Genomic DNA, 22383 nt, shown 5'->3' with positions numbered 1-22383 from the left:
CGCACATAGCTCATACATCCCTAATACAACCTCCCACATATCCTTCGTGTGAACATGACATTCCCTGTGTAATCCACGTGCAAGTCCTGCATTATACCAAGTAATCCTCACCCCAATCTCATCCTCAACAACACCCCCGCATCACCAATAAGCTTCACGCCCTGCAAAACACTAGGCGACACGCCATGGCCGGGAATATGCATCCACTGCGTCAGGAGCTTGGCCAGATGGGGTCCCATCTCCGCCACTTCCGGCGACAGGCAGCCCCTGAGCGCCGTACGCCGCGACGCAGCCAGCGTAATCAACATGACACTCGCCATCCTACGCCGGACCATCAGCGCAATCCAAGGGTCTGGGGGCAGCATACATACGACAACGAGCAGATCCACGTATCCACCAGCACCGTGTGCGGAAAACTCCCCAGGTTCTGCGCGTGCAGCCAGCACGCCTCGAGGCAGACCTTGCACCCTTCGAACACGGCGGACGGGACGTGCTCCACCGTCGCGGTGGCGGTCATGGAGAGCGCCCAGGTGAGGTACGGGCGGTAGATGACGCTCTTGCAGGTTAGATAGCGCTGTCGGAGAAATGCGCCTGCGGGGCGTGCCTGCGGGTGAAGGTCCACGGTGAACTGGAACGGGGGAGGGAGCAGGTCCTTCCATTCCTCGAGCTGGTGGGCGAGTTCGGCCACGACGGAGGGGAACTGGTGGTTGTCGAAGGCGACGCCGGTGTCGCGGGCGTAGAGGAGGTTGTGGACGCGATTGAGGAGACGGCGCATGGAGATGCAGGCGAGGAAGTAGAGCGAGGATTGTTCCTCGTCAGTTCGCGAGTGGTGGGTTTGGTATTCTCCTGGTAGGGGGATGGAGGACTCGATGTCGGCGATGCCGGTTTGCGGGAGTGCGGAGAGCTCGGCAAGGTAGTCACTTTTTGGGTCAGTCTAATACTGACAGGTAGGGACACGCATACCTTTCTAAGATGTAGCAAGACCAGAAGATCCGGCGGAGACACTCCTGCTCTTCCGGGTTGGCGTCGGGGTTATGGTACGCTAAGAGGAGACGGCATTTGGCGGCAGTGGCGTGGATGAACGACCACGCTTGCAGGGGGCGTTGAAGAAATGCAAAGAAGATGCTGAAATCGGTTAGAAGAGTCTCAACTTCTTGGGGTGGGGATGATACGCTGTAAAAAATAAAGATTGCACGGCATCCACGGAGCACTCGGTCTGCGCCAGATAGATCTTTTTGAACGCACAATCGAAATAGATCTCGCCCATCGCTCGACGATGACTGCGGAGCTCCAGCTCTTCCGAGTCTGGATCTTCATTGGCCGCATACGAGCAGATCAGTTCACTCGCGCACCCCAGGGCCATCACCAACAGGGCCAGACAGGATTTGATGCTGTCGTCAAACACGCCCGTGCATATGTGCGCCTGTACCTCGGCCGTCTGGGCTAGAGACAGGGTGGGATACCAAAAATTGACGTTGCGCTGGAAACTATGCACTAAGCGGTCGACTTCGCTTCGGCTGGCGTAGGGATGGACCGTTGCTGGACGGGGCGCGAGTGGCGCACGACTGGACTCCAGATGGAAGACGGAGAAACTGTGGTCTTCCCGCAGAGACTGAAAGTCGTTGAAGTGCGGCCATGCCAGGATGGACTCGGTAGTGGAGGCATGAAAGGCTGACAGGGTGGCGTTGGAGATGTGGTCGCCAGGGCTGTCGGGACGGTGACCCGCATTGACTGTGGAAGGAGAGATTATGGCCGTTGGAGATGTATGATATTGCGATGACGGTTTGTTGTCCAGCAATCCTGACACCCTGGCCTAATCGGGTCAGTGAAGGGGGTGCAGTCACGTCTGGGAGAGTTACCAATTGAGCCGACATCTCCTGTAGCAGTCGCTCTGAGCGAACAGTCACCTCGAGAATCAGATCGCTCTTGTTCTTGCTGTGGCTGGTCAGTCATGCACAGTCAATGCGTGGGAATACTGACGGTACTGCCTCGGTGCCGTAAGCGCATTCCTCGCCTGTGTTGGCGCATGTTGTGCATGGCTGACGACCATCGCATCTGCTCTATTCAGTGTGTACTTCTGATTGATATAGTTGGAGCACATACCTCACTTTTCTGTACCGACACGAGTCACACTGTCCGGCGATCAGCAAGGGTCAACCAGGGGAGGAGAGGAGCAAACCGCGTGGGAAGTTCTCTTGCGCTTCCGATAGTCGGATGTCTCCTCTAGCGACATGATATACTACCTATTAGGAAAAGTAGGGTAGAAACTGGTAATCTGGTGAGACAGAGTGCAGGAGTTAGGGTGATTAAGTTATTAACCTGAATGAAGATCTCTGGGAGTGCGGGGAGATTTCCCGCGCATTCTGGCTTGGCCAATAACGGGCCGGAGGATATCGCTAAAGAGTAGATGAATATATAGTCTCATTCGTATGTCTGAGACGAGTCGATTTCTCCTCTGGGATTGGAACGCAAATGCTGTGCAGTCGATCATGTTACTAAGGAATAGCACTACTTTAGGAATACATATATCTCACCAGCAGAGGCCATAAACACAAGAGTCTGTTTACGGATTCCATCACACAATCAGTTTGTTTATATATTCAGCCATTCGAAAATGGGTTGACTACCTCACGTTCCAAAAGAGACCTACTACGCCTTGGTATCTCCCTCAACCTCCAGTGTGTTCAAGACAGAATTGATATCTCTCTTCTGCAGACTCTTCTTGACTGGATTGGGCGCCTCAAACACCTCGGCCAGTTCCTCGAGAGTTCGTTCCTTAGTCTCAGGGAAGTAGAACCAAATGACTACCGCCTCGACCAGATCCCAGCCCACAAACACCAGGTAGAAGTAGTAGTGGATCTTGTCAAAGGCCGGCCCGGACGCATACTGGATAATGGTGCTGCTGATGCTGGACATGAGATTGCCAACGGCAGTACCCTTGGCGCGGGTGGTTGTCGTGAGAGTCTCGGCAATGTACATGCTCTGCAATGGGGTCCAGCCAAATGAGAAGACGATACCGAACAGGTAGATGAATGCGATGGCCGTGTTGGCCGCATTCTTATTGTCCGGCTGGTCTGTCGCCATCTTCGAGGTTCCCGTAATGACCGCAAATGCCACCGAGCAGAAAAGCAGCGAGTAGATCATCAAGGGACGGCGGCCAATCTTGCCTGTCAAGCGGGCCCCTGTAACCGCTGCCACCAGGCAAATGGCTGGGTAGATGCCGTTGAGCATCAGCTTGGTCTTTTCATCCGTGATCCCGGCGTTGGCCACCATGTTGGGCAGATAGTAGGAGGTGACCGAGTTACCCGACAGCTGTCCAAAGCACGCCATACCAACGACACAGATCAGCCTTCGACGCGCAGAGTGCGTGTTGAACAGCTCTCGGTACTCCCACCATTTCTTGTCCGAGCCGTCGGTCATAATCTGATGCCGCATCTCCTTGATCTGAAGGGTGACCATGGGATGGTTACGGTCGCCTTCTCCGTGGTATGTGGCCAGCACTCTGACGGCATCCTCAACGCGGTCCTGCGCCATAAGCCACCGTGGCGATTCCGGTAGAAACCAGACTCCCAAGGCGACAATCACGGACGAAATAAGCTGGCACCAGATGGGGATGCGGAACCCGATAGCGCCATGGACATTGGCACAGCCGTATGACACCCAACTAGCGACAATTGACCCGATATACCAGGTACAGTTGTACAGACCAGTCAGAGTGCCTCTCCAAGCCGGGTGCGCCATTTCGCTAACGTAGCAAGGCGCACTGACACAGCAGAAACTCACGCCAAAACCGAGGATAAATCGACCGGCCATGAACATACCATGGTTGACCGAGGGGGCCTGGATGCATGTGCCTATGATGATGATGACTGCACCGGTAAACATGCCGGCGCGACGGCCCAGATAGTCATTGACTGGACCTGAAAGGACCACGGCGGGGATGGAACCGATGTTGTAGAGGGCGAAAACGAGTCCTGTACTAGAACCGGCGGATTTCCTGGAGATGTTAGCTCGCTTTCCGATCTGTACACGGTCTGAACATACATATGAAAGAAGTCCAGGTAGCTCTGCATCGCGTTCAAACTGCCCATGAGCGATCCATCGTAGCCATTCAGACAGCCACAGAGATACGCAATCAGCAGACAGCCGTACAGCCGGAACAGACTCGCGGTCCAAGGGCTATACTTGGCTGCAGCCACTTGCTGGGCCAGTTCAATGGCATCGCCCACATCGCCATCACCAGTGGGGACCGTTTCATGGAACTGAGAGTCGGTCTTTTCGTTCACTGCGGCCATTTTGAGGGCAAGACACCTTGAGAGGGCAACGTGTTTTTACAGGCAGTGAGGGAGAAGCATGAGCATCGCTACTAAACGACGATACAGACCTTGTCCGGTGCAGCTCTCATGGTGGTTATATCCTAGACGGACGTGCATCAGCTCATGGCCAGCAGGGAAAATCTGGGGAAATACGGGGAAAATCGACCGTCTAGACTCGAGACAATCTTTTCCAGACGATCATTGGCGGTTCTTCGGTTCCGACATCCCCGGACGAATCACCATGTGGTCCGTTAGGATAAACAGTTAGTGGGGACTCTGTTGCTGGTATGTCTTCTGGGGCAATCGGAAGGATTGAGCAGAGGCTCTTTGATATGGCATGCAATGATGCAGCATGACATGATTCCTACTTCGAATTATACCATAGTGCAAGTGAAAACAGTCATCTAATCTATCAATGCGAGGCTTGATCCTTCTTCCATCCGAAATCCCCGACGGAATGCGCCAAGCAGTATAACCACAGCTGGTCGAAAGACGGCGTGGATTTCCCCGCTCACTAGCAGCGAAACAAATGTCTGCATCAGGAGTATGGATCAATCATGGTCGGATGGTGGACTGAAGAGGGGATCCATTGCAGTTTGGATGCAGGTCGAATGCCATCAAGCATGGCTTTTCTTCCGCTCGGCCTGTTATTCCACGAATCCGCCTATTTAGGAGGGGAAGATGGCCTATTTCTTGTTTTCGTTCAAGCAATTCATCTTTCTTCTTTAGATCTGATTTCGTGGCTTTATTTAGACCCAACTGAGGAGGAATTCTTCTTTCTTATCATCCTACTCTGTCCTCGGTCTTCCTGTCTGTCACCATGACACTGTCCGCAGTCCCCGACTACGAGAACCAGCACATCTTCCAGCGCAATCGACTCAAACCAAGGGCATATTTCCTTCCAGAGACGTCTGTCTCGCTCAATGGTCGCTGGGACTTCAACTATGCAGCCTCTCCCGTGAGTGCCCCCGAACCAACGGGGGCCAAAGACACCAAAAACGCCACGTCCGAACCCCGCCGGGATTTAAACCAATCCAGCTCTCAGGACGCAGAATCAAAGACCTCTTGGGCTCCCATGACTGTTCCCGGTCATTGGCAATTGCAGGGCTATGGCCATCCGCACTACACGAACGTCATTTACCCTTTCCCCGTCTGCCCGCCATTTGTGCCGACGGAGAATCCTACAGGAACCTATCGTCGCACCTTTCATGTGCCTGCCGAGTGGGATGCTTCGTCTCAATTAAGATTGAGGTTTGACGGCGTGGACAGCGCATATCATGTTTGGGTCAATGGTGTCCAGATCGGATACGCTCAAGGGAGCCGCAACCCGGCCGAATTCGACGTATCGCAAGTTGTCGATCGCGACGGCGCCAATGAACTGTTTGTCAGGGTGTACCAGTGGTCCGATGGCTCGTATATTGAGGACCAAGACCAATGGTGGTTGTCAGGCATCTTTCGTGATGTGACCTTGCTCGCATTTCCTGGCCAGGCCCGCATTGAAGATTTCTTCGTGCGCACCGAATTGGACAAGGATTACGTTGACGCAACATTACGCTTGTCTTTGGAACTAGCGCTGACAACGCCGGCCGTCGTGCAACTGACTTTGAGCGATTCTTCCTCGGGCAGTACATTGCATTCCGAAAAGTACTCCCTCCAGGCGAAGCAGGACAAACTCGAGGTTGAACTTTCCGTCTCCAACCCAAGGAAATGGACAGCAGAGACACCAACCCTGTACGATCTATGCATCGTTCTCTATGGTGACGTTGCCAAGGAACCCGTTCAAAAGATCAACCACCGTGTCGGGTTCCGCCAGGTTGAGATCAAGAACGGCAACATCACCGTGAACGGTGCACCGGTGATGTTCCGGGGCGTCAACAGGCACGACCATCATCCACGCTTTGGCCGAGCGGTTCCTCTATCGTTCCTGCGCGAGGACCTCTTGATCATGAAGCGGCATAATGTCAACGCTCTCCGTTGCTCGCACTACCCGTCCCATCCCCGGCTATACGAGCTCTGCGACGAGCTCGGCCTATGGGTGATGGACGAGGCAGACCTGGAATGCCACGGCTTCTATGATGCCGTCGCCCGCCCCCTGGATATCCCCGAGTCAATGGACTACGAGGAGCGCAAGAAGCTCACCTTCGACGAGGCGGCGCAGTTCACCACTAACAACCCCGAGTGGAAAGATGCATACGTGGACCGAATGGTGCAAATGGTGCAGCGTGATAAGAACCACTCCTGTATAATCATCTGGTCCCTCGGGAATGAGTCATTCTACGGCGCCAACCACCAAGCCATGTATGACTATGTCAAGGCGTTTGACCCCAGTCGTCCGGTGCACTACGAGGGAGATATGGAGGCCAAGACGGTGGATATGTACTCGTACATGTATCCTTCAGTTGATCGACTTGTAGGTCTTGCTACTGCAGAGGGAGATACGTTTGAAAAGCCAATTGTCCTTTGCGAGTATGCCCACGCGATGGGTAACGCACCGGGTGGCCTGGAAGAGTATATGGAAGCCTTCCGAACCCACCGGCGCCTGCAAGGGGGATGGATCTGGGAGTGGGCAAACCACGGACTCTGGGATGAGGAAAAGGGATGGTATGGTTATGGTGGTGACTTTGGCGATACGCCCCATGACGGCAATTTCGTACTGGACGGACTGCTATTCAGTGACCACACCCTAACGCCTGGTATCATTGAACTGAAGAAGGCATATGCGCCAGTTCGGGTGTTGCCTGGTGAGGAAGGGGCTCTGGTTGTGGCGAACGACTACAATTTCGTTGGCCTAGAAGGTCTCCAGGCAGTCTACAAGATTGAAGTCTTGGGAGAAAGGTATATTTCGCTCTTTATTCCTCCAACATTATACTGACACTTTTGGTAGCGGGCACATTATTTCCACCGGCAACATAGAACTTCCGTCTATTCCTGCAGGCCAGAAAGGAACTATCAAGCTGCCATCTGCGCCTGCTACAAGAACTCCCGGGGAGGTCTGGCTCACCATCAGCTTCCAAGCAAAAACAGAGACCCCGTGGGCCGCAAGCAACTATGAAGTCGCCTGGTACCAGCAGTGCCTCAAGTCCTCCTCTCTACCTGCACCTTTGTCCACACCCGCTCATCCTTTGACGCTCTCATCCACAAAGACAAAACACAAGATCACCGGCGCCACATTCAGCCTGGAGTTCTCAAGAGAAACCGGCAACCTTTACGCCTGGACCTCCGACGGTCTCTCCCTCCTTGATCAGTCCTCAACAACCGGTGCCGTCTCCCTCGGATTCTGGCGTCCACCAACCGACAACGACGTGCCTTATGATCTCGGCGAATGGCGGCGCTTTGGGCTCGACACGCTCACCTCTCAGCTGCGCAAGATGCACGTAGTTCAGCATACCCCCACGAGTGTAGAAGTCACAGCGGAAACATACATCTCCGCGCCGATTCTGGCATGGGGATTCTTCGCCTGTACCAGTTATATCATCTCCGGCAATGGTGCCCTAACCGTCAATGTGCATCTGAAGCCCCACGGGCCAATCCCTAAGGACCTGCCTCGGATGGGCCTGGATGTACGTCTCGCGGACGAGTTGGACAATACCTCGTGGTTCGGCCTAGGGCCTGGAGAAGCATACGTAGACAAGAAGAGAGCGCAAAAGGTGGGTATTTACCACGCTACGACGGCGGAACTGCATACCCCCTACGAAGTGCCTGAGGAAGGGGGCAACCGGATGGAAACCCGCTGGTTGCGTGTGCACGACAGCAGAGGATGGGGCCTCAGAGTGACTCGCATTAAGGAGGAGAGTGACAGGGAGCCCACCGAGCTGTTCCAGTGGGTCGCAACGCGGTACAATGCCGAGGCTATCGAGACAGCCCGGCATGCGAATGAACTTGTTCCTGAAAAACTGGTCAGGTTGAGGCTAGATGTGGAGAGCTCTGGCGTTGGGACTGGAGCCTGTGGCCCTCGTACTCTGGACAAGTACCGGGTCAAATGTGAGGAAAGAAAGTTTGGCTTTACTCTGCAGCCTGTTTTTGCCGAGACGTGTTAGATTTATTGTTAGTGGGTTCGTTTAGTATCAGGGATAGATGCTTTTGCTTAGGATAGTGCACTGTGTTGCCCAGCCTTCTTACAATGGATAGGAAATGAATGAGCGAAGGTGGAAGTATCTCACTAAACGTCCACCGTCGTGAGGTAGAATAAGGTGGCAGGAGAACGTGTGCTGAGCGATTACCTCGAACGGCAATTCTCCGGACAGACGAGCCCAGAAAGTGTGAAGAGATCTCAAGTATATCATATGATATCCTATGGTCTCGGGGAAACCGGAAGGAGATAGATGACCACCTAAAGTGAAATTTGAAGATCAGCTTGCTCATATTTTGATGAACAGGTCAAAGATAGGCCAGGTTCCCCGCTTCTCCAGTCCTGCAGAAAGGTGGATCTCCTTCGTCATGGTATATCCCGAGTGCGGGGAAGATGGCAATATATACTCAGGTACATGATGTGTACAAGTATAAAGAGGCAGAAGAAAGGTCTTCAAAGGCTTAACTGTGTGTTGGGAGAAGCAAACAGCGTTCACCATGAGGTTAAACATCGTCTCTTCTCTTATCCTGCTACAGTCCCTCGCCTGCTCAGCGTTAAACGCCCCTTTTACCGTCTCAGGCCGATGGATCCATGACTCCACCCGCGCAAACTTCACCTACGCAGGGGCCAATTGGCCAGGTGCGGGCGAGGTCATGATACCCGAAGGGATGCAGTACGCCTCCATCGCCTCGGCAGTCTCCAAGCTCAAGAGCCTAGGAATGAACGTCATTCGGTTGACCTTTCCCATCGAACTGGTGGATGATATCCTCGACAACGGCAGAGATGTCACCGTTCAGAACTCGCTGATAAACGCGCTGGGAACAACGAACGGGACCAAGGTCTTCAGTCAGATCCGCAAGGTGAACCCGCAGATCAAGCCCACCACGACTCGTCTGCAAGTATATGATATGGTCGCCGAGGAGTGTAACAGACAAGGAATCTATGTACACTTGGATAATCACATCTCCAAGGCCATGTGGTGTTGTTCGACCACGGATGGTAACGCCTGGTTTGGAGATACATACTTCGACGTTACTAAGTGGATGAGAGGGCTAGAGTATATGGTTTCTCATGTAGGTCACCTGGCACAACAAGAAACAAAGGATACTGACCCACAAGGCCAAATCATGGCCCAATTTTGTCAGCATCGGACTGCGCAATGAGCTTCGCCAGCCCGCTACGGCCAACTCGGAGTACCCCTACAACTGGGGGACGTGGTATACGCAAATGACAACGGCAGCGAAGAAGGTCAACGCGGCCAACCCGAACGCGCTGATCTTCTTGTCTGGTTTGAACTACGATACCACGCTCTCGCCCATTCCGACCGCCTCAGACCTCGGCAACGGGGTCACATTCCGTCTCTCCGACTTTGACTTTGCGGGTAAGCTGGTCCTGGAACTCCACAACTATGCCACTGGTTCCAGCAGCTGCAGCTCGCTGTCCAGTTTGCTGTGGAATGCCGGATTCAACGCCCTCAATTCGTCCGACCCGTCGATTGAGAATCCCATGCCGGTGGTCCTGACCGAGTTTGGTTTCTTACAGGACAGCACCACCTGGGAGAATGTGTATGCCAGCTGTCTGAGGATGTGGATTCCTGAGCAGCACGCCGGTTGGATCACTTGGGTCATTGCAGGGAGCTACTACATTCGGCAAGGCACCCAAGACTTTGACGAGACATGGGGTAAGCAATGATCCCGACTGCGTTGCGTTGAGAGAAGGACTAATAATGGCAGGCATGCTTGACCATACATGGTCTGATTGGAGGTCTCAAGATGCGATTGAGCAGGGATTGAAAGTAATGGTCCAGTCGTCGCTCGATGGATAGTACTTTGTGAACCCAAGCAAAACCTAGGTGGCGTTGACATGTCGATGTATCACCCTAACGTCGAATCGTCTCCAATATTTGCATCTCCTCTCCGTTAATCCCTCCACTGCTGTAATAGGTTAGTACGTCTGTTGCAAGTAAACAAGAAAATTGAGTCACTATTTGCATGATTTTGTGTCGGTCAGCACTTGGTGGAGCCCGCGTAAGAGATTCACGTTTTCCTAAAGCCTAATATTAGCTTCATTCAACAGCCACCAAGCAATCCAGTAATTGGAATTAGAAATATGTCCAGCGTGATTGGCTGTTTATTCTGATCATCGATGCTTGGAAATAGGTTTGATCTGATTGGCTGATGTGAGTGCACCGAAGTATATACCATGGCATGTTGTATACAGTTTCTGAAGTAAAAAAGGACGAGTACACGCCAGATGGAGAGCATTCACAGGTCTTTGACAGAGTCACAGCTCTATCACCATGTCTTCCAGCACCGCTCCTATCGAGCTTGCGGTTGAGCAGCCGAATCAACTGCATTCTGCCACCGAGGAACATTCCGAAGCTGGCGCCTTTGTACGAGATGTCATCATCGGCTTCGCAGATGGTCTGACGGTCCCTTTTGCCCTGACAGCTGGCCTGTCCAGTCTAGGATCATCCAAGCTGGTCATCGTTGGCGGACTCGCGGAGCTTTTCAGTGGTGCCATCTCCATGGGACTGGGAGCCTATCTCGCCGCCGTAACGGATCGAGATCATTACAAGTGTGAGGAAAAGCGGGAGAGGGAGGAAGTGTGCATGAAGCCCGAGGCGGAGATGGAAGAGATCCATGACATACTCTCTGGTTATGGCATCAGCGCCGAGGCCTGCCAGATGGTAGTCAACTGCCTGGCTCGGGACGAGGAGAACTGGATTCGTGTATGGCCTCCTCTGTCAACATGCACGGTGGCTTGCTTACGAGGGAACAGTTTATGATGGACTTTGAGCTGAAGCTGGAGAAACCAAATATCTCTCGAGCCTGGATCTCTGCCGCCACCATGGGCGTTTCCTACTTCATCGGTACGATCGCCACCCTCTACCTTCGTCTTGGATACTTATTCTGATCCTTTCGGTTTCTAGGCGGCCTCCTCCCCATGGTCCCCTACTTTGCCATGACCGACGTCACCCATGCCTTGTTCGTTTCGATTGGCGTTACTTTTGTGGTTTTATTGAGCTTCGGATTCCTCAAGAACTTTGTCATGCTCAAGACCAAGCGAGCTGGGCTGTATGGAGCCGTTCAGACCCTTTTCGTTGGAGCATTGGCTGCTGGGACGAGTTATGGCATTGTTTATGGCATTGACCATGGCAATATCCACGGGTAGAGGTTGATACTTGCCTGTTGTCAATTTGTCTTTTTATCAAAATGTCGATAGAGGTACCTTGTACATTAATCTGATTCGCTGATTTAAAATAACTAGTCTTGGCCTCAATCTTTGGACCATTTTCCAACCATTACCGTTCCGGCCCCGTATAGCCATATGTCTTGGGAGGATACTGGTCACCAGGATACTGATTGAGATGGATATTTGATTCAAATCCCTCCTGTGCCTCGTCGATACGCACCGGCCGGTGAACATAGCCTTGGCCGCCACGAGAGGCAGTCCATTTCTTCCAGGCGACCGCGCCGATAACCGGGATGCAAACAATAGCCACAGCTATAGAGTACCCAATAATCGTACCCGTGGATGCAGAGGACCACTTCAGCCCAATCCCCCCATTGACAATGGCGAAGAACATCACGATATGGCCGAAATACCGGTGGAACACACCGTAGTTGGTTGGGGCTTGGCGCAGCTTGTACAGCCGGTGGTGCCAGAATCCGATCCCCCACTGGGCGATCATGGCAATAGCGACTAAAATCCCAATCACCTGGTGCGACGAGTTGAATGACTGCGATCTCGTGTACATGGTGCTCAGCCAGAAGCCGATCAGGACACCGATGATGGCGATGACACTTGCGAGAGTCTGGTTGAGCCAGTGCCAGCGGACACTCCCTGGAGCCACGCGCAGCAGAATGACGCCTGTGGGCATTAATAGGATAAAAGCGCCACAGAGCGCCACGCCATGAATCACAGCAGGCCAGTTGCTGTCATTTGACACGCCTCCGTCCAGGCTGGATCCTATCGAACTGGTGTACGAGTCAGGCAAGCCGCCGGATCCGCCGGTCGCGCGAGTCATATCCATTGAGAAGCGTCCTAGCAGAGTCAGAATGAGCTCCGGTACTGCAAGAGACAAGAAGGCCGACAAATTAGTACATACCGTACTTCGAGTGTCGCTCGATGCTGGCCGTCTTGGAGTCACTGCGAAGGACCGCGTTGGCGCCAGAGTGAGGTCCTAGGGCAAAGATCCAAGGCTGCGAGGTAGATTGCAAATCCAACGAGCCTGTATTCCATTTCGTGCAATTCGAGCAGCGTCCATTGACGGTCATGAAGCCATTCGCGATGCCTGTTCCGGGAAGAAGATCGACAGCGAGGGAGGAGGCATACACCGGTTCTGTTTCACCTGTACAAAGTCGCGGACTGACAGTGACATCTGCAATCGATTGCTGTTAGCTTAGCCCTCCCGAATTGACGTCAGGGGACAGTTTCGACCTACTCTTTCCACTGGCGTCCGAATACAGCAGGATCATCAAAGAGTTCTTCATCTCCTGGCCCGTCCCCACGGCCACCCACGAATACGAGGTCGGTCCAGAGAGGTGGAAGTACACATCGCTGGAATTCTCGGGGAGATTAAGGGCAAAGGTGTAATTCTCTGCATTGCTTCCCAGTGGAAGAGTAAATGTGCTCACGGCAGTACTTGCTTCTTCCGCTAGGGAAACAGCAAACAGCTGGAAAAGACAGACTTTAGGGTCCAACAATCAGTAACCGAGGGCCAGAACAGCCAAGCACGGACAAGCTCAGGATCGCCAGGGATTGGCAGTGAGCAGTGGACACATACCAGCCAGGAAGAGTCCGCTCCGTAAAAAGCGCACCATCATGATAAACGACAAACAGTCAGACTACCCAAATCAACGAAGGTTGACGGAGAGGAACCATTATTTGAACTCTCCTGCCCAACAGAAGCGTCCATCCACATCCATCACACCGGTTAGGCAACATTGGTGCAGCCATTGATGACCATCATCCTCCCTTCCATTGGCTGCGTCGGGCTTCTCCTATTCCTTTCAAAAATAGATGCCGAACCCACATCTGGGGTGTCTTGCCATATTGAGTCTAGACTGCCTATCAAGCAGGAACTCTATTGTGCGCACTGACAGCAAGACCCACAATGTGGTCCCTGATAACCATAACCATGGAAAGGTCTCCTGTGAAAACCATTCTCAAGGCCATATCATTCAATACTTATAGAGGAAAGCACTGAATGACATGATTAATGTTATACAAAGTATGAAATGCACTCTTATTTGTCAAGGATAATGACATATATCACTACTTGGTAGTGTTTGTATGGTTAGTTCCTCAACAGACTGGCATGAACTGGTGGTTAGGCAGATGGATTTCAGCCAATGAACAATGCTTAGTGTCATGCTCTGAAACAATAAGAGCTCTTCAACTCAGACCATGACGAATCAGTAGAGGTTAGGCGGCAGTAGACTTGAGGCTGTCTAACAAAAGATTAAAGATTAAACAGACAGAGACTCCTTAGCACATATCCATAGGTCTAGCTTGCAATAAGTACATGTGTATTCCTAATAAAGGCAAAAAAAAAAAATATGTGCTTTGCAACTCTTACACTATTTTTAGAAACTAGTAAGTAAAAATGCTATCATTAGCAGACACACTCTGCTTGGTCAGACATCTTGCACAGAGAGGATTAGGAAACCTAGGTCTAGATGCATCTAAGAATTCTGCTCAGATCAGAGTCAAGATCAAGTCAACATGTTAAGGGTGATGGAATTAGCCCATATTAGAAGCTTACTATGCTACATTATAAGTATTATTGTCAGCTGTGCTGCTGCTGTAATTTCATGGGTCTATATCAACCAGGTGCATCAGAGTGAAGGCGTCAAGGCAATTTCACAAACTGTCTTGACAGATACTTCATCTGGTTCTGGATATTCCCCTTGTGGAAAATCTTATCATCAAAATGCAACTCGTCCAAGTCAGCCAACACATTCCCAAAGCAGTCCAGCTCTTGGTGTCGATGGCAATCATTATATGAAAGATGAGTGAGATGCAATACGCAATTGGTTCGTCCGTTTTCCAATCGAACTGCCGCCCAGCTGGCCACTAATCAGAAGATACGTCATGGTCGAATTGCGTCCTATTCTTAGCCAGCTGATCTGCGTCCTGCACTGCTTCAGTTGCTGTCACCTGTGATAAGATGCGACTGCACATCCCTTGCATCAAGTCGTTGTAAGATTACGTTCCGGTAGGCATGGATATATGATCAGCAACCAGACCATGATCTATCCACCCGCCGTTGACCATATGAATCTCGTCCATATACCCAAATCTTTCTCCCCAAGATACCCTAGGCACATCAACATGGATGGATTTGATTTCGACACTGCCCCAGCCGAGTTCCAGAAGGTACGGAGGGTAGTGGAGACAGCTTTCATTGTCTCCGGGATTGGATGGGCACTGAACTACTTCTTCACCATCCACAAAGCATACCAGGACCGCATGTCTGGTGTGTCGCTGATCTCTTTGTCCAACAACCTGGCCTGGGAGCTTGCCTTTGCCCTGGTGATTCGACCACCCAACCCGTTCACAAGGGTCATCTTTCCTCTGTGGCTGTCTATCAATGTTTTCGTCCTGTATGTCACGGTCAAATTCGAGAGAGAGTCGGGTTCCCATTCGCCATTCGTGCGGAGACATTTACCGTTTATCACTTCCATCAGCATTCTAGGTCTGTTGTCTGGCCATCTCGCCTTCTCATCCCATGTTGGTTCATTGGCAGCTCTCTACTGGGGTGGGATGCTTTGCCAAGTGACGCTCAGCGCCAGTGCACTGGGCCTCCTTCTTCAGCGAGGCCATACGCGAGGCATGTCCTATAAGATGTGGTGAGGCTCGACTATTACTGAGTGATTGATAACACTTCTTCCAAAGATTAACTCTCATGTCGTTAGGCTCTCCCGGCTTGTTGCTTCCTGCTTCGCGGTGCCAGGGCTGTTTGTCAGAGCCGCTTACTGGCCAGCAAAATGGGACTGGGTCAACAATGTTCTCATGTACTGGCTTGCGGGAGCTTTCTATTGCCTAGATATAACTTATGGGGTGTGCTTCTGGTATTTCCGCAGACTCGAACGGTCGAACCTCGGTGACACTCGGGTCAAGCAAGGATAGTTCGTCTTCTGGATCATATCAGGTAAGAGGAACGATCACGGAGTTGTATACCGCAGCAGCTATCAAGAATGGACGTTACGCTGGATCAGATCATGCATAGTACTGCTTCATCTTGTGGCTGCACTTGCTATCATGTTGTTGCTCTTTGGTTCTGAATCTATGTTCTCGGGTGGCTACATATATATATATAGAGCACTCTGCATTACAACAGATCTCTCGACTCCGGCGGTTACCCTCAGGGTTCCTTCGGAGCTGTTTTTTGACACTACACCGCGTCCATGGTTATTGTGACCCATACAGCGCCCTCCTGACTGCTTATGCTTCGGCCTTTTCATCTGGAGCCTGGTATCCATCACCCCAACTCCACTACCGTCTTTTTGATCCGAGCGAGGAAAAGTTCCTGTCCTTCAATGCATGCAACTTCAACGCTAGGTAAAGGGCGCGCCGGTGATCCACCGAACCATCATATCAAGAGCTACATCAGGTCGGTCTTGAGGGACCTATTGCTGCGAGTCAGCACCAGCTACTGCTTATTGTATTCTCAACATAGATGCTTACCAGATGGCCAGCTCCATCCACAGTGACAAGTGCAAACCGCGACTCGGTCTCGGCATGCTCGCCCACGCGCACCCGGACTTCCTTCATAGTACCAACTGTGTCATTCTGGCCTGTGGCTGCAACAAGCGACCGCCAGGGGTGTAGTGGCTTGGACGTGAACTCGACCTGACCCTTCCAGGGCAGGGCATGCGCCCAGCGGAGGTTTCCGGCTGTATTGCAGGCGAGATCAAGGTTACCTTGATAAGCCAGGAAATGGACCTGGTTTGCCAGTAGAAACGCGACCAGATCGGAAGTGGACGTCATCCCATCCGCAGTCTTTGCAAATGCTTGAATCACCGCTTCCGAGACCATTTTATATTCGGTCATCTGTTTAGGGGGTGACAGCGCTTCCCAGACGGCTGGTGTATTTAGATATTGTTCAACATGTGCAGCTTGGATGTAGCACATCTCGTCGATTTCACAGGGCGCCGTGACTGCATTGGACAGTGCTTAGCAGGGATTGACACATTGCTTTCTCATTTTGACTTACTGTCAAATCTGTTACGACCCCCTTGACCGGCCTCATCTTCATAGAAACCGATTACACCCTCGTAACAGACAGAGTGAGCAGCGTTGCACAAAGCCGGATCCGGATTCTGGACACACGCTGCAGTGACGTCCATGCATCGGGGCATGTTCGTAGCCATGATATCGCATCGAGTCTGGTTGAATACGGGTTTCTCCACGCCTGGGTTCGTGGTGCAGAGCGTTTCCCAATATCCGAACATCGTATCGCGCGCGGACATGAGACCATTACCCACCAGGCACGACTTGAGCCGAACTTGAGGCTCATTGGGATAGAGCTTGTTCTGCTGTACGATCTGAGCGCCAAGGTATGGGATATAGTGGCCCTGAAGAGTCAGCACGGTCCACGGGAATAAAGCATTTTACATACCGCATATGACTCTCCGGAAAGATGGACAGGAAGATACTGCAGGCGAGGGAAAACCTCGGAGACAAATAGCTGCAGAAAGCGGTGCATGTCAACCGCAGCCTCCTTCGAGTCCCGTGGCAGCTCATGGCTTTCATCAATGTATGAGAAGCCAACATCTACGGGCTGGTCGACAAACAGCAGCGATGAATTACACGACCAGCCCCACGGGTTGTGGTAGGTCCCATTGCCATGTTCATTGACCAGGCAGGGGCCAACCTCCTGGAACAGACCGATCATACTGGAGTCGCCGGGGCCCCCCGTCATCCACAAGGTCAATGGGTCATTGGAGGGATCATTCTGGCTCTCAAAGTACCAGAAAAAAAGATGCTTGTGGCCGACATCGAGCCAGCCGGTGTATTGTGGTGAGCCAGCTGCGCAGATGGACTCGTTTTGCTGTCTGATCCGTATTGAGTGATCCGGGGAATGGCTGCTCCGAATGACGCGAAAGTCATTAGACTCGTGAGGCACAGGCCGCAACACCTCCTGAGTGGCATATGACACGCTGAAAAGGGCGAATTGGAGGAGGCAAGAATTGAACATGACACGTTGTTGAATGGAGGCGGATCAAGAGTAGGAGCAGGAGGAGCAGGAGGGTGAGAAATGATCCACGCCGTTCTTAAATGACGATCACTGAGCAGTAAGTAAGCAGAGGACCCCTGCTCATGCAACTGCATCGGATTGGTATGATAGACGGGACTACTCCATCCAAGCCAAGGACATCTTTCGGAGTTCGGAGTTCGGGCGAGCAGTGGGCAGTGGACCTGGACTGATTACTATTTATTCCGCTTGCTAAACTATGTCAACAACTAGTAAGTCTCGTCAAGACCCTCCTCACCTATATCGATAGAAAAAATAAAAACGCTTAGGGAAAGCTCCCCTTGATGGTTCGAAACGAGCTCAGGATCCCAATGTCTGAAAGACAGCGGCCTAGCAAGTAACCCATAACCTACGGCCCTTGACGATTCTGCTTACAAGGCATTTTCCTGCGGAAACCAATTGAATTATGCATAGCACGAGAGACCTTCTACTGAAAGATGGACTATAGATTAACGTCGAACTTGTGGTGTTGAGGTCAACTGAAGACAGTACATTAATATTTATGACTAGGAAGAGGTGTGATGAGATATTGGACTGGACGTGTCAGATGCTAGGAAGATGTCTTCATCAAAAAGATGACTGTCGATCCTGAACTAAGCGTGGGCTCGTCCTCAGTGATATGTATAAGAAAGCCTTCCGTCAACGGTCCGCCCGGTGTCATGGTAGAGTTCTCTGACAATGAAATGAGCTGCATGTTTCGGTGCTCATTGACAATACGTATCGCTACAGGGAAATGCCAAAGGGTCCAACCCCAGCCCTATCTTGAATTAGGTCATGATGAGAGGAGCAATAAAGCCAAGGAAACAGACCGATCCAATATCTAAACTTTTCACTAACGCGCTGATTTTCACTCCAAGCAAAGATCCCATATATAATACCCTGCCATCACGACTCTGGAGGCGATCCACCCCATTTGTGTTGTCACCTCTTTCTGCGCCCGCAATCATTTGCTTAATTTCTTGTCGAAGCGTTTCCGCGTTATCATTTAAGGCATGGCTCATTTTGATAGTATATAGGTTGCGGTGATTTGTCATGCAGGAGGATTCAGGCTGATTGTATCTGATATCTGAAATAGCTGGGTTATGTTGACTGTGTTATAATGGTGACTGGAATGAAGCCGTGGTGTTCAGCATCATGGAGGCACTGGAGAAAAAGAGGGGAACCATGTCGCGCAGAAGGTCACGTGTGAGTTATCTGATGTTGATCTAGAGTAGGTGGAATGTCTAAGCCGTGGCTCCTACTCTTAAAAACAGGTGATGCCCGGAAATTGTGCTCTATGGCCTAGCTAAGAGAGAGATACACAATGAATTCGCCTGCTGATTGACTTGATCGCACCCAGAAACTGACTGACACACGTGTGAATTATAGGAGAGCTTGTCCAGGAACAGCAAATGACCTAAGTTTGATAATGCAACGAATACAAGAACTTGTATCCAATCCGACCACTCTTCTAGCCTGTCTGTTGCCTCTTATCCGCACATCGTTTAAGCTTCCTCACCCATCAACCAAGGGTCATGGAAGAGCTCCTCCAGTTGCTCTTTCCCCAGGCATCCAGGTTAAAGCCCTTCTGATAAATCAAAAGAAGCCCAACTCATTCTCGAGCTAAGATTCCAGTGCTTCTATTGTCCGGCCATCCGGAATGGGCGCAAGATCCAACAGGAATGGTTAAGCCAGGCACTTCAACGGTGTATATATACGTATATCTCTATATACTATAGACCTGTATCATAGTCCGGAGAGGAAGAGAAGGAAGATCCATCTAGATATTGCAAGTCAAGATATATAGCCAAGGTAATGAATCAAATAAAGCAAACATATCTGAAAAGTACCTTAAGGCTGTGACTTGACTGGCCCAAGGAGACCTTGGCAGAGCCATCACTTTTCTCCTGCTGCACACCTGATGGATGATCCTATCTGAAGGGCGTATAAGCTTGTTGTCCTTTGAATCGCTATGACGGGCTACCAAGACTTAGTAGAAATGGTGAAGAAGACGTGGACCTAGGACCGGGGATAGGCTAGTATTTCGTTATTTTGTATGAATGGTTTTCTGTGGCCTGACGACAAGCCAGACACGCATATGAGTAAGAACCGTGTAGAACCAGGTATTTTTATATGCATCTCCGCATGAATTAGTTTGTCATCATAGCTTACTGGCTAACTACGTATCACAAATTCTGTCAAGTAGCATTGCTAAGCAGCTTGGAAACTTTACTAATCATGGCTTTTGTTCATCACATATAAAGATGCGCAGTATTCTTCCAGCAGGGGAAAAACAAAATCGAACAATCTAAGAGCACCATGTCAATCCCTCAGTCCTACAAGCCGTTTCGACGCAGCATGGATGGTTTTTGACCAGAAGGTTTGGTGGATTTGCCCAAGCATCTTTCTTGGGAGGAGGTGAGATAAACCAGTGCTGATCTTCTGATGTGCTCTCACAGGCGGCCTGTATGCCGCGATCAAACGGTACTGCATTACTCCAAGGTGAATCTTCCTGTTCGACGACATCGAAGGATGCTAATGTTCGTGGACCCAGGTACTGGAGGCGTGAGCATGTTCGCTCTATTAATGCCTGGCAGCGGGCATTCATCCCATCATCACATCTTCTTCCGACATGAAGCTTGAAATAGCGCGTTCTCTGGGCCAGCCAGGAGTTGTGGACATTATCAATTACCAAACCCACCCTCAACGGGATTACCAAGCACTTCATCTCACACATGGACGAGGTGCCCATGTTGTGGTTGAAAATGTAGGCCCTACCACTATAGCCCAGAGTCTCCGTTCCCTCGCCCGCAGAGGTACTGTTTCGCAGGTTGGCTTTCTGGGGGGGTTCAATGTGGACCACTTCCTTGACACGATTGGACCTTCGCTAGCGAAGAGTGCAGTAATAAGGTATGCATCGATTTCTCTTCCTCTAGAACCCTCGAAAAACGCTAAATGCCATCTTTTTTTCGAAGATTCGCAGGCTGCATTTGATCATCTGTATGCCGCCAAACATATGGGCAAGGTCGTCATTAAGGTTTAAAATCCGAGAATTGGATACGTAGGAAATGGAGTTGACATATGTAAGCGTTCGTTAGGCATAAATCACTGTTACCTAGGGATTCAAGTGGCTGTATCTTGCTTTTGAAGATAGGTTGATGGATTAATATCAACATGTAGCGAACTATTCCAGAACTGGCCGCATGGTGGGAGAAAGACAAAGGTGCATCTCGGCTTGGACACGATCTCAGAGGGCTTCTAGGAAGGTTTCTGCTTATAAGTTGGGTTATGAATTGGAATGGAGCAAATTGATGTTGTAAAGTGAGGTGAGAGGACCTGGTTCCTACACCAGGGGTGGATTCAGAAGCATCACATGACTAAAGGATGCATTTTATATCAGAAAAATCATTGCTGAAATTACCTAAGGCACCCGTGACAGTCACTTGTAATGTGATGCTGACTCAGTTAACCAATGGTGCAGAGCTCATAAATTAAACACTGCGTCGCGCTGCCGCGCACTGCCACATAATAGCTGAACTAAATAACATCCAACCTCCAACTACCATAAGAAATAATGCAATCAATTTACAGACAATGTCGTCTCCACTTCTTCGAATCGGACAAACTCTTCAAGGCAAGTTAGGGAAATACACGATTGCAAAGCATATCTGAGACACTGTTTGGCTGGCAAAGTAAGTGCACAAGAGCCAGGTGATTGTGAAGCCATATTCACCCATCCCACCCCATCAATCAAGCCGAAGAGACCGTCATCATCAAGGGCGTCCAGGGCCATCCACGTGTGAAGAATGAACTAGATGTGCTCAAACGCTTTCAGAGCAGGACTTCTTGCTTACGACCCTTAATCGATGAAATTGAAGATCCGCCTGAGCCAACTATTATTGTCTTGAAACACCTTGAGGATGATCTGCTTCAAGCAACGAAAAAACGGCCCCTGAACCGAAAGGAACTTAAACATGTCTCCAGATGTGTTCTCGAAGCGCTAAATAGTCTCCACGAGGGCGGCTATGTACATGCAGGTAACGGCATACTATACTCGGTTCATCTATCTAGAAGTCTCATTGACAATAGATGTATAGATGTCAAGCCGGATAACGTCTTTGTAAATTACATAGACCGAGGCGCCGAGAACGATGTGCGATTTTCAGAGGTCCAGCTTGGGGATCTTGGTGGCACATGCCATGTTGACTCGAAGTGGGCAAAATCAGGAACTCCACTGGGAGCGCCTATGTGGCGCAGTCCAGAAATGATCATGGAGACTCCTTGGGGCACTCCGACCGACATTTGGTCATTTGGGACCATGGTAACCTCTTCAACCGATTTTCATGGACGGATATTTGCAAAGGGGAGCGCTAATTCTGCCTGCAGCTAATAAGTCTTATCTACGGTGGCGACTTCAACTTGTTCGACCCTACTACCGTACCCTATGGCCATGAAGAGTATAGCCTAGAGGTTTTGAAGCAACAATTCCGATACTTTGGTCCGTGGCCCGGCAAGTATGAAGAAGTTGCAAGCCCTGAGACCGTGCACGCCATTATGTGGATTATGCAGGAGATTCCCAAATCAGAAACTACGCCGTTCTCCATGATAACGGAGAAGGAGGTCTGTAAGAAAGATAGAGAGTTCATTATGGGGATCATGAAGATGGACTGGAGGGACAGGCCGACACCGAAGGACTTGTTAGGCCACAAGTGGTTTAATGAGGATTGCGAGGAATAGGGCATACCGCACTTGAT

At 50.9% G+C, this 22383-nt stretch overlaps 7 protein-coding genes across 7 annotated transcripts; 4 read left to right on the top strand and 3 right to left on the bottom strand.

Annotated features, from left to right (window-relative positions):
* Positions 1-107: 107 nt before the first annotated feature.
* CDV56_104284 (MFS transporter/fungal specific transcription factor domain-containing protein) lies at positions 108-4295 on the bottom strand (the record flags this gene model as incomplete). The annotated part of the gene is made up of 7 exons (XM_026757903.1): positions 108-321; positions 372-920; positions 964-1125; positions 1173-1813; positions 1860-1935; positions 2651-3997; positions 4045-4295. 7 exons carry the CDS (start codon positions 4293-4295, stop codon positions 108-110), a joined length of 3240 nt encoding a protein of 1079 aa, XP_026614304.1.
* An 841-nt stretch (positions 4296-5136) lies between these two features.
* CDV56_103699 (uncharacterized protein) lies at positions 5137-10210 on the top strand (the record flags this gene model as incomplete). The annotated part of the gene is made up of 5 exons (XM_026757318.1): positions 5137-7151; positions 7201-8297; positions 8965-9458; positions 9505-10066; positions 10119-10210. The coding sequence occupies 5 exons, from the start codon at positions 5137-5139 to the stop codon at positions 10208-10210; spliced, it is 4260 nt and encodes a 1419-aa protein (XP_026614303.1).
* Positions 10211-10684: 474 nt separating this feature from the next.
* On the top strand, positions 10685-11559 carry CDV56_103565 (VIT1/CCC1 transporter family protein; the record flags this gene model as incomplete). The annotated part of the gene is made up of 3 exons (XM_026757184.1): positions 10685-11116; positions 11167-11257; positions 11318-11559. The coding sequence occupies 3 exons, from the start codon at positions 10685-10687 to the stop codon at positions 11557-11559; spliced, it is 765 nt and encodes a 254-aa protein (XP_026614302.1).
* A 130-nt stretch (positions 11560-11689) lies between these two features.
* On the bottom strand, positions 11690-13214 carry CDV56_103397 (cytochrome and DOMON domain-containing protein; the record flags this gene model as incomplete). The annotated part of the gene is made up of 4 exons (XM_026757016.1): positions 11690-12432; positions 12497-12769; positions 12833-13045; positions 13175-13214. The coding sequence occupies 4 exons, from the start codon at positions 13212-13214 to the stop codon at positions 11690-11692; spliced, it is 1269 nt and encodes a 422-aa protein (XP_026614301.1).
* Positions 13215-14724: 1510 nt separating this feature from the next.
* Positions 14725-15522, top strand: CDV56_103125 (uncharacterized protein; the record flags this gene model as incomplete). The annotated part of the gene is made up of 2 exons (XM_026756744.1): positions 14725-15242; positions 15309-15522. The coding sequence occupies 2 exons, from the start codon at positions 14725-14727 to the stop codon at positions 15520-15522; spliced, it is 732 nt and encodes a 243-aa protein (XP_026614300.1).
* Positions 15523-15950: 428 nt separating this feature from the next.
* cp8 (putative carboxypeptidase Y) lies at positions 15951-17593 on the bottom strand (the record flags this gene model as incomplete). The annotated part of the gene is made up of 4 exons (XM_026756505.1): positions 15951-16022; positions 16081-16553; positions 16610-16970; positions 17015-17593. 4 exons carry the CDS (start codon positions 17591-17593, stop codon positions 15951-15953), a joined length of 1485 nt encoding a protein of 494 aa, XP_026614299.1.
* Positions 17594-20261: 2668 nt separating this feature from the next.
* CDV56_102278 (uncharacterized protein) lies at positions 20262-22366 on the top strand (the record flags this gene model as incomplete). The annotated part of the gene is made up of 4 exons (XM_026755897.1): positions 20262-20539; positions 21614-21666; positions 21727-21950; positions 22016-22366. 4 exons carry the CDS (start codon positions 20262-20264, stop codon positions 22364-22366), a joined length of 906 nt encoding a protein of 301 aa, XP_026614298.1.
* Positions 22367-22383: the final 17 nt, after the last annotated feature.

The sequence above is a fragment of the Aspergillus thermomutatus genome, assembly GCF_002237265.1.
Source record: "Aspergillus thermomutatus strain HMR AF 39 chromosome Unknown NODE_98, whole genome shotgun sequence".
In the NCBI taxonomy this organism is placed as follows: domain Eukaryota; kingdom Fungi; phylum Ascomycota; class Eurotiomycetes; order Eurotiales; family Aspergillaceae; genus Aspergillus; species Aspergillus thermomutatus.
This window is presented reverse-complemented; position numbering and strand designations above follow the sequence as displayed.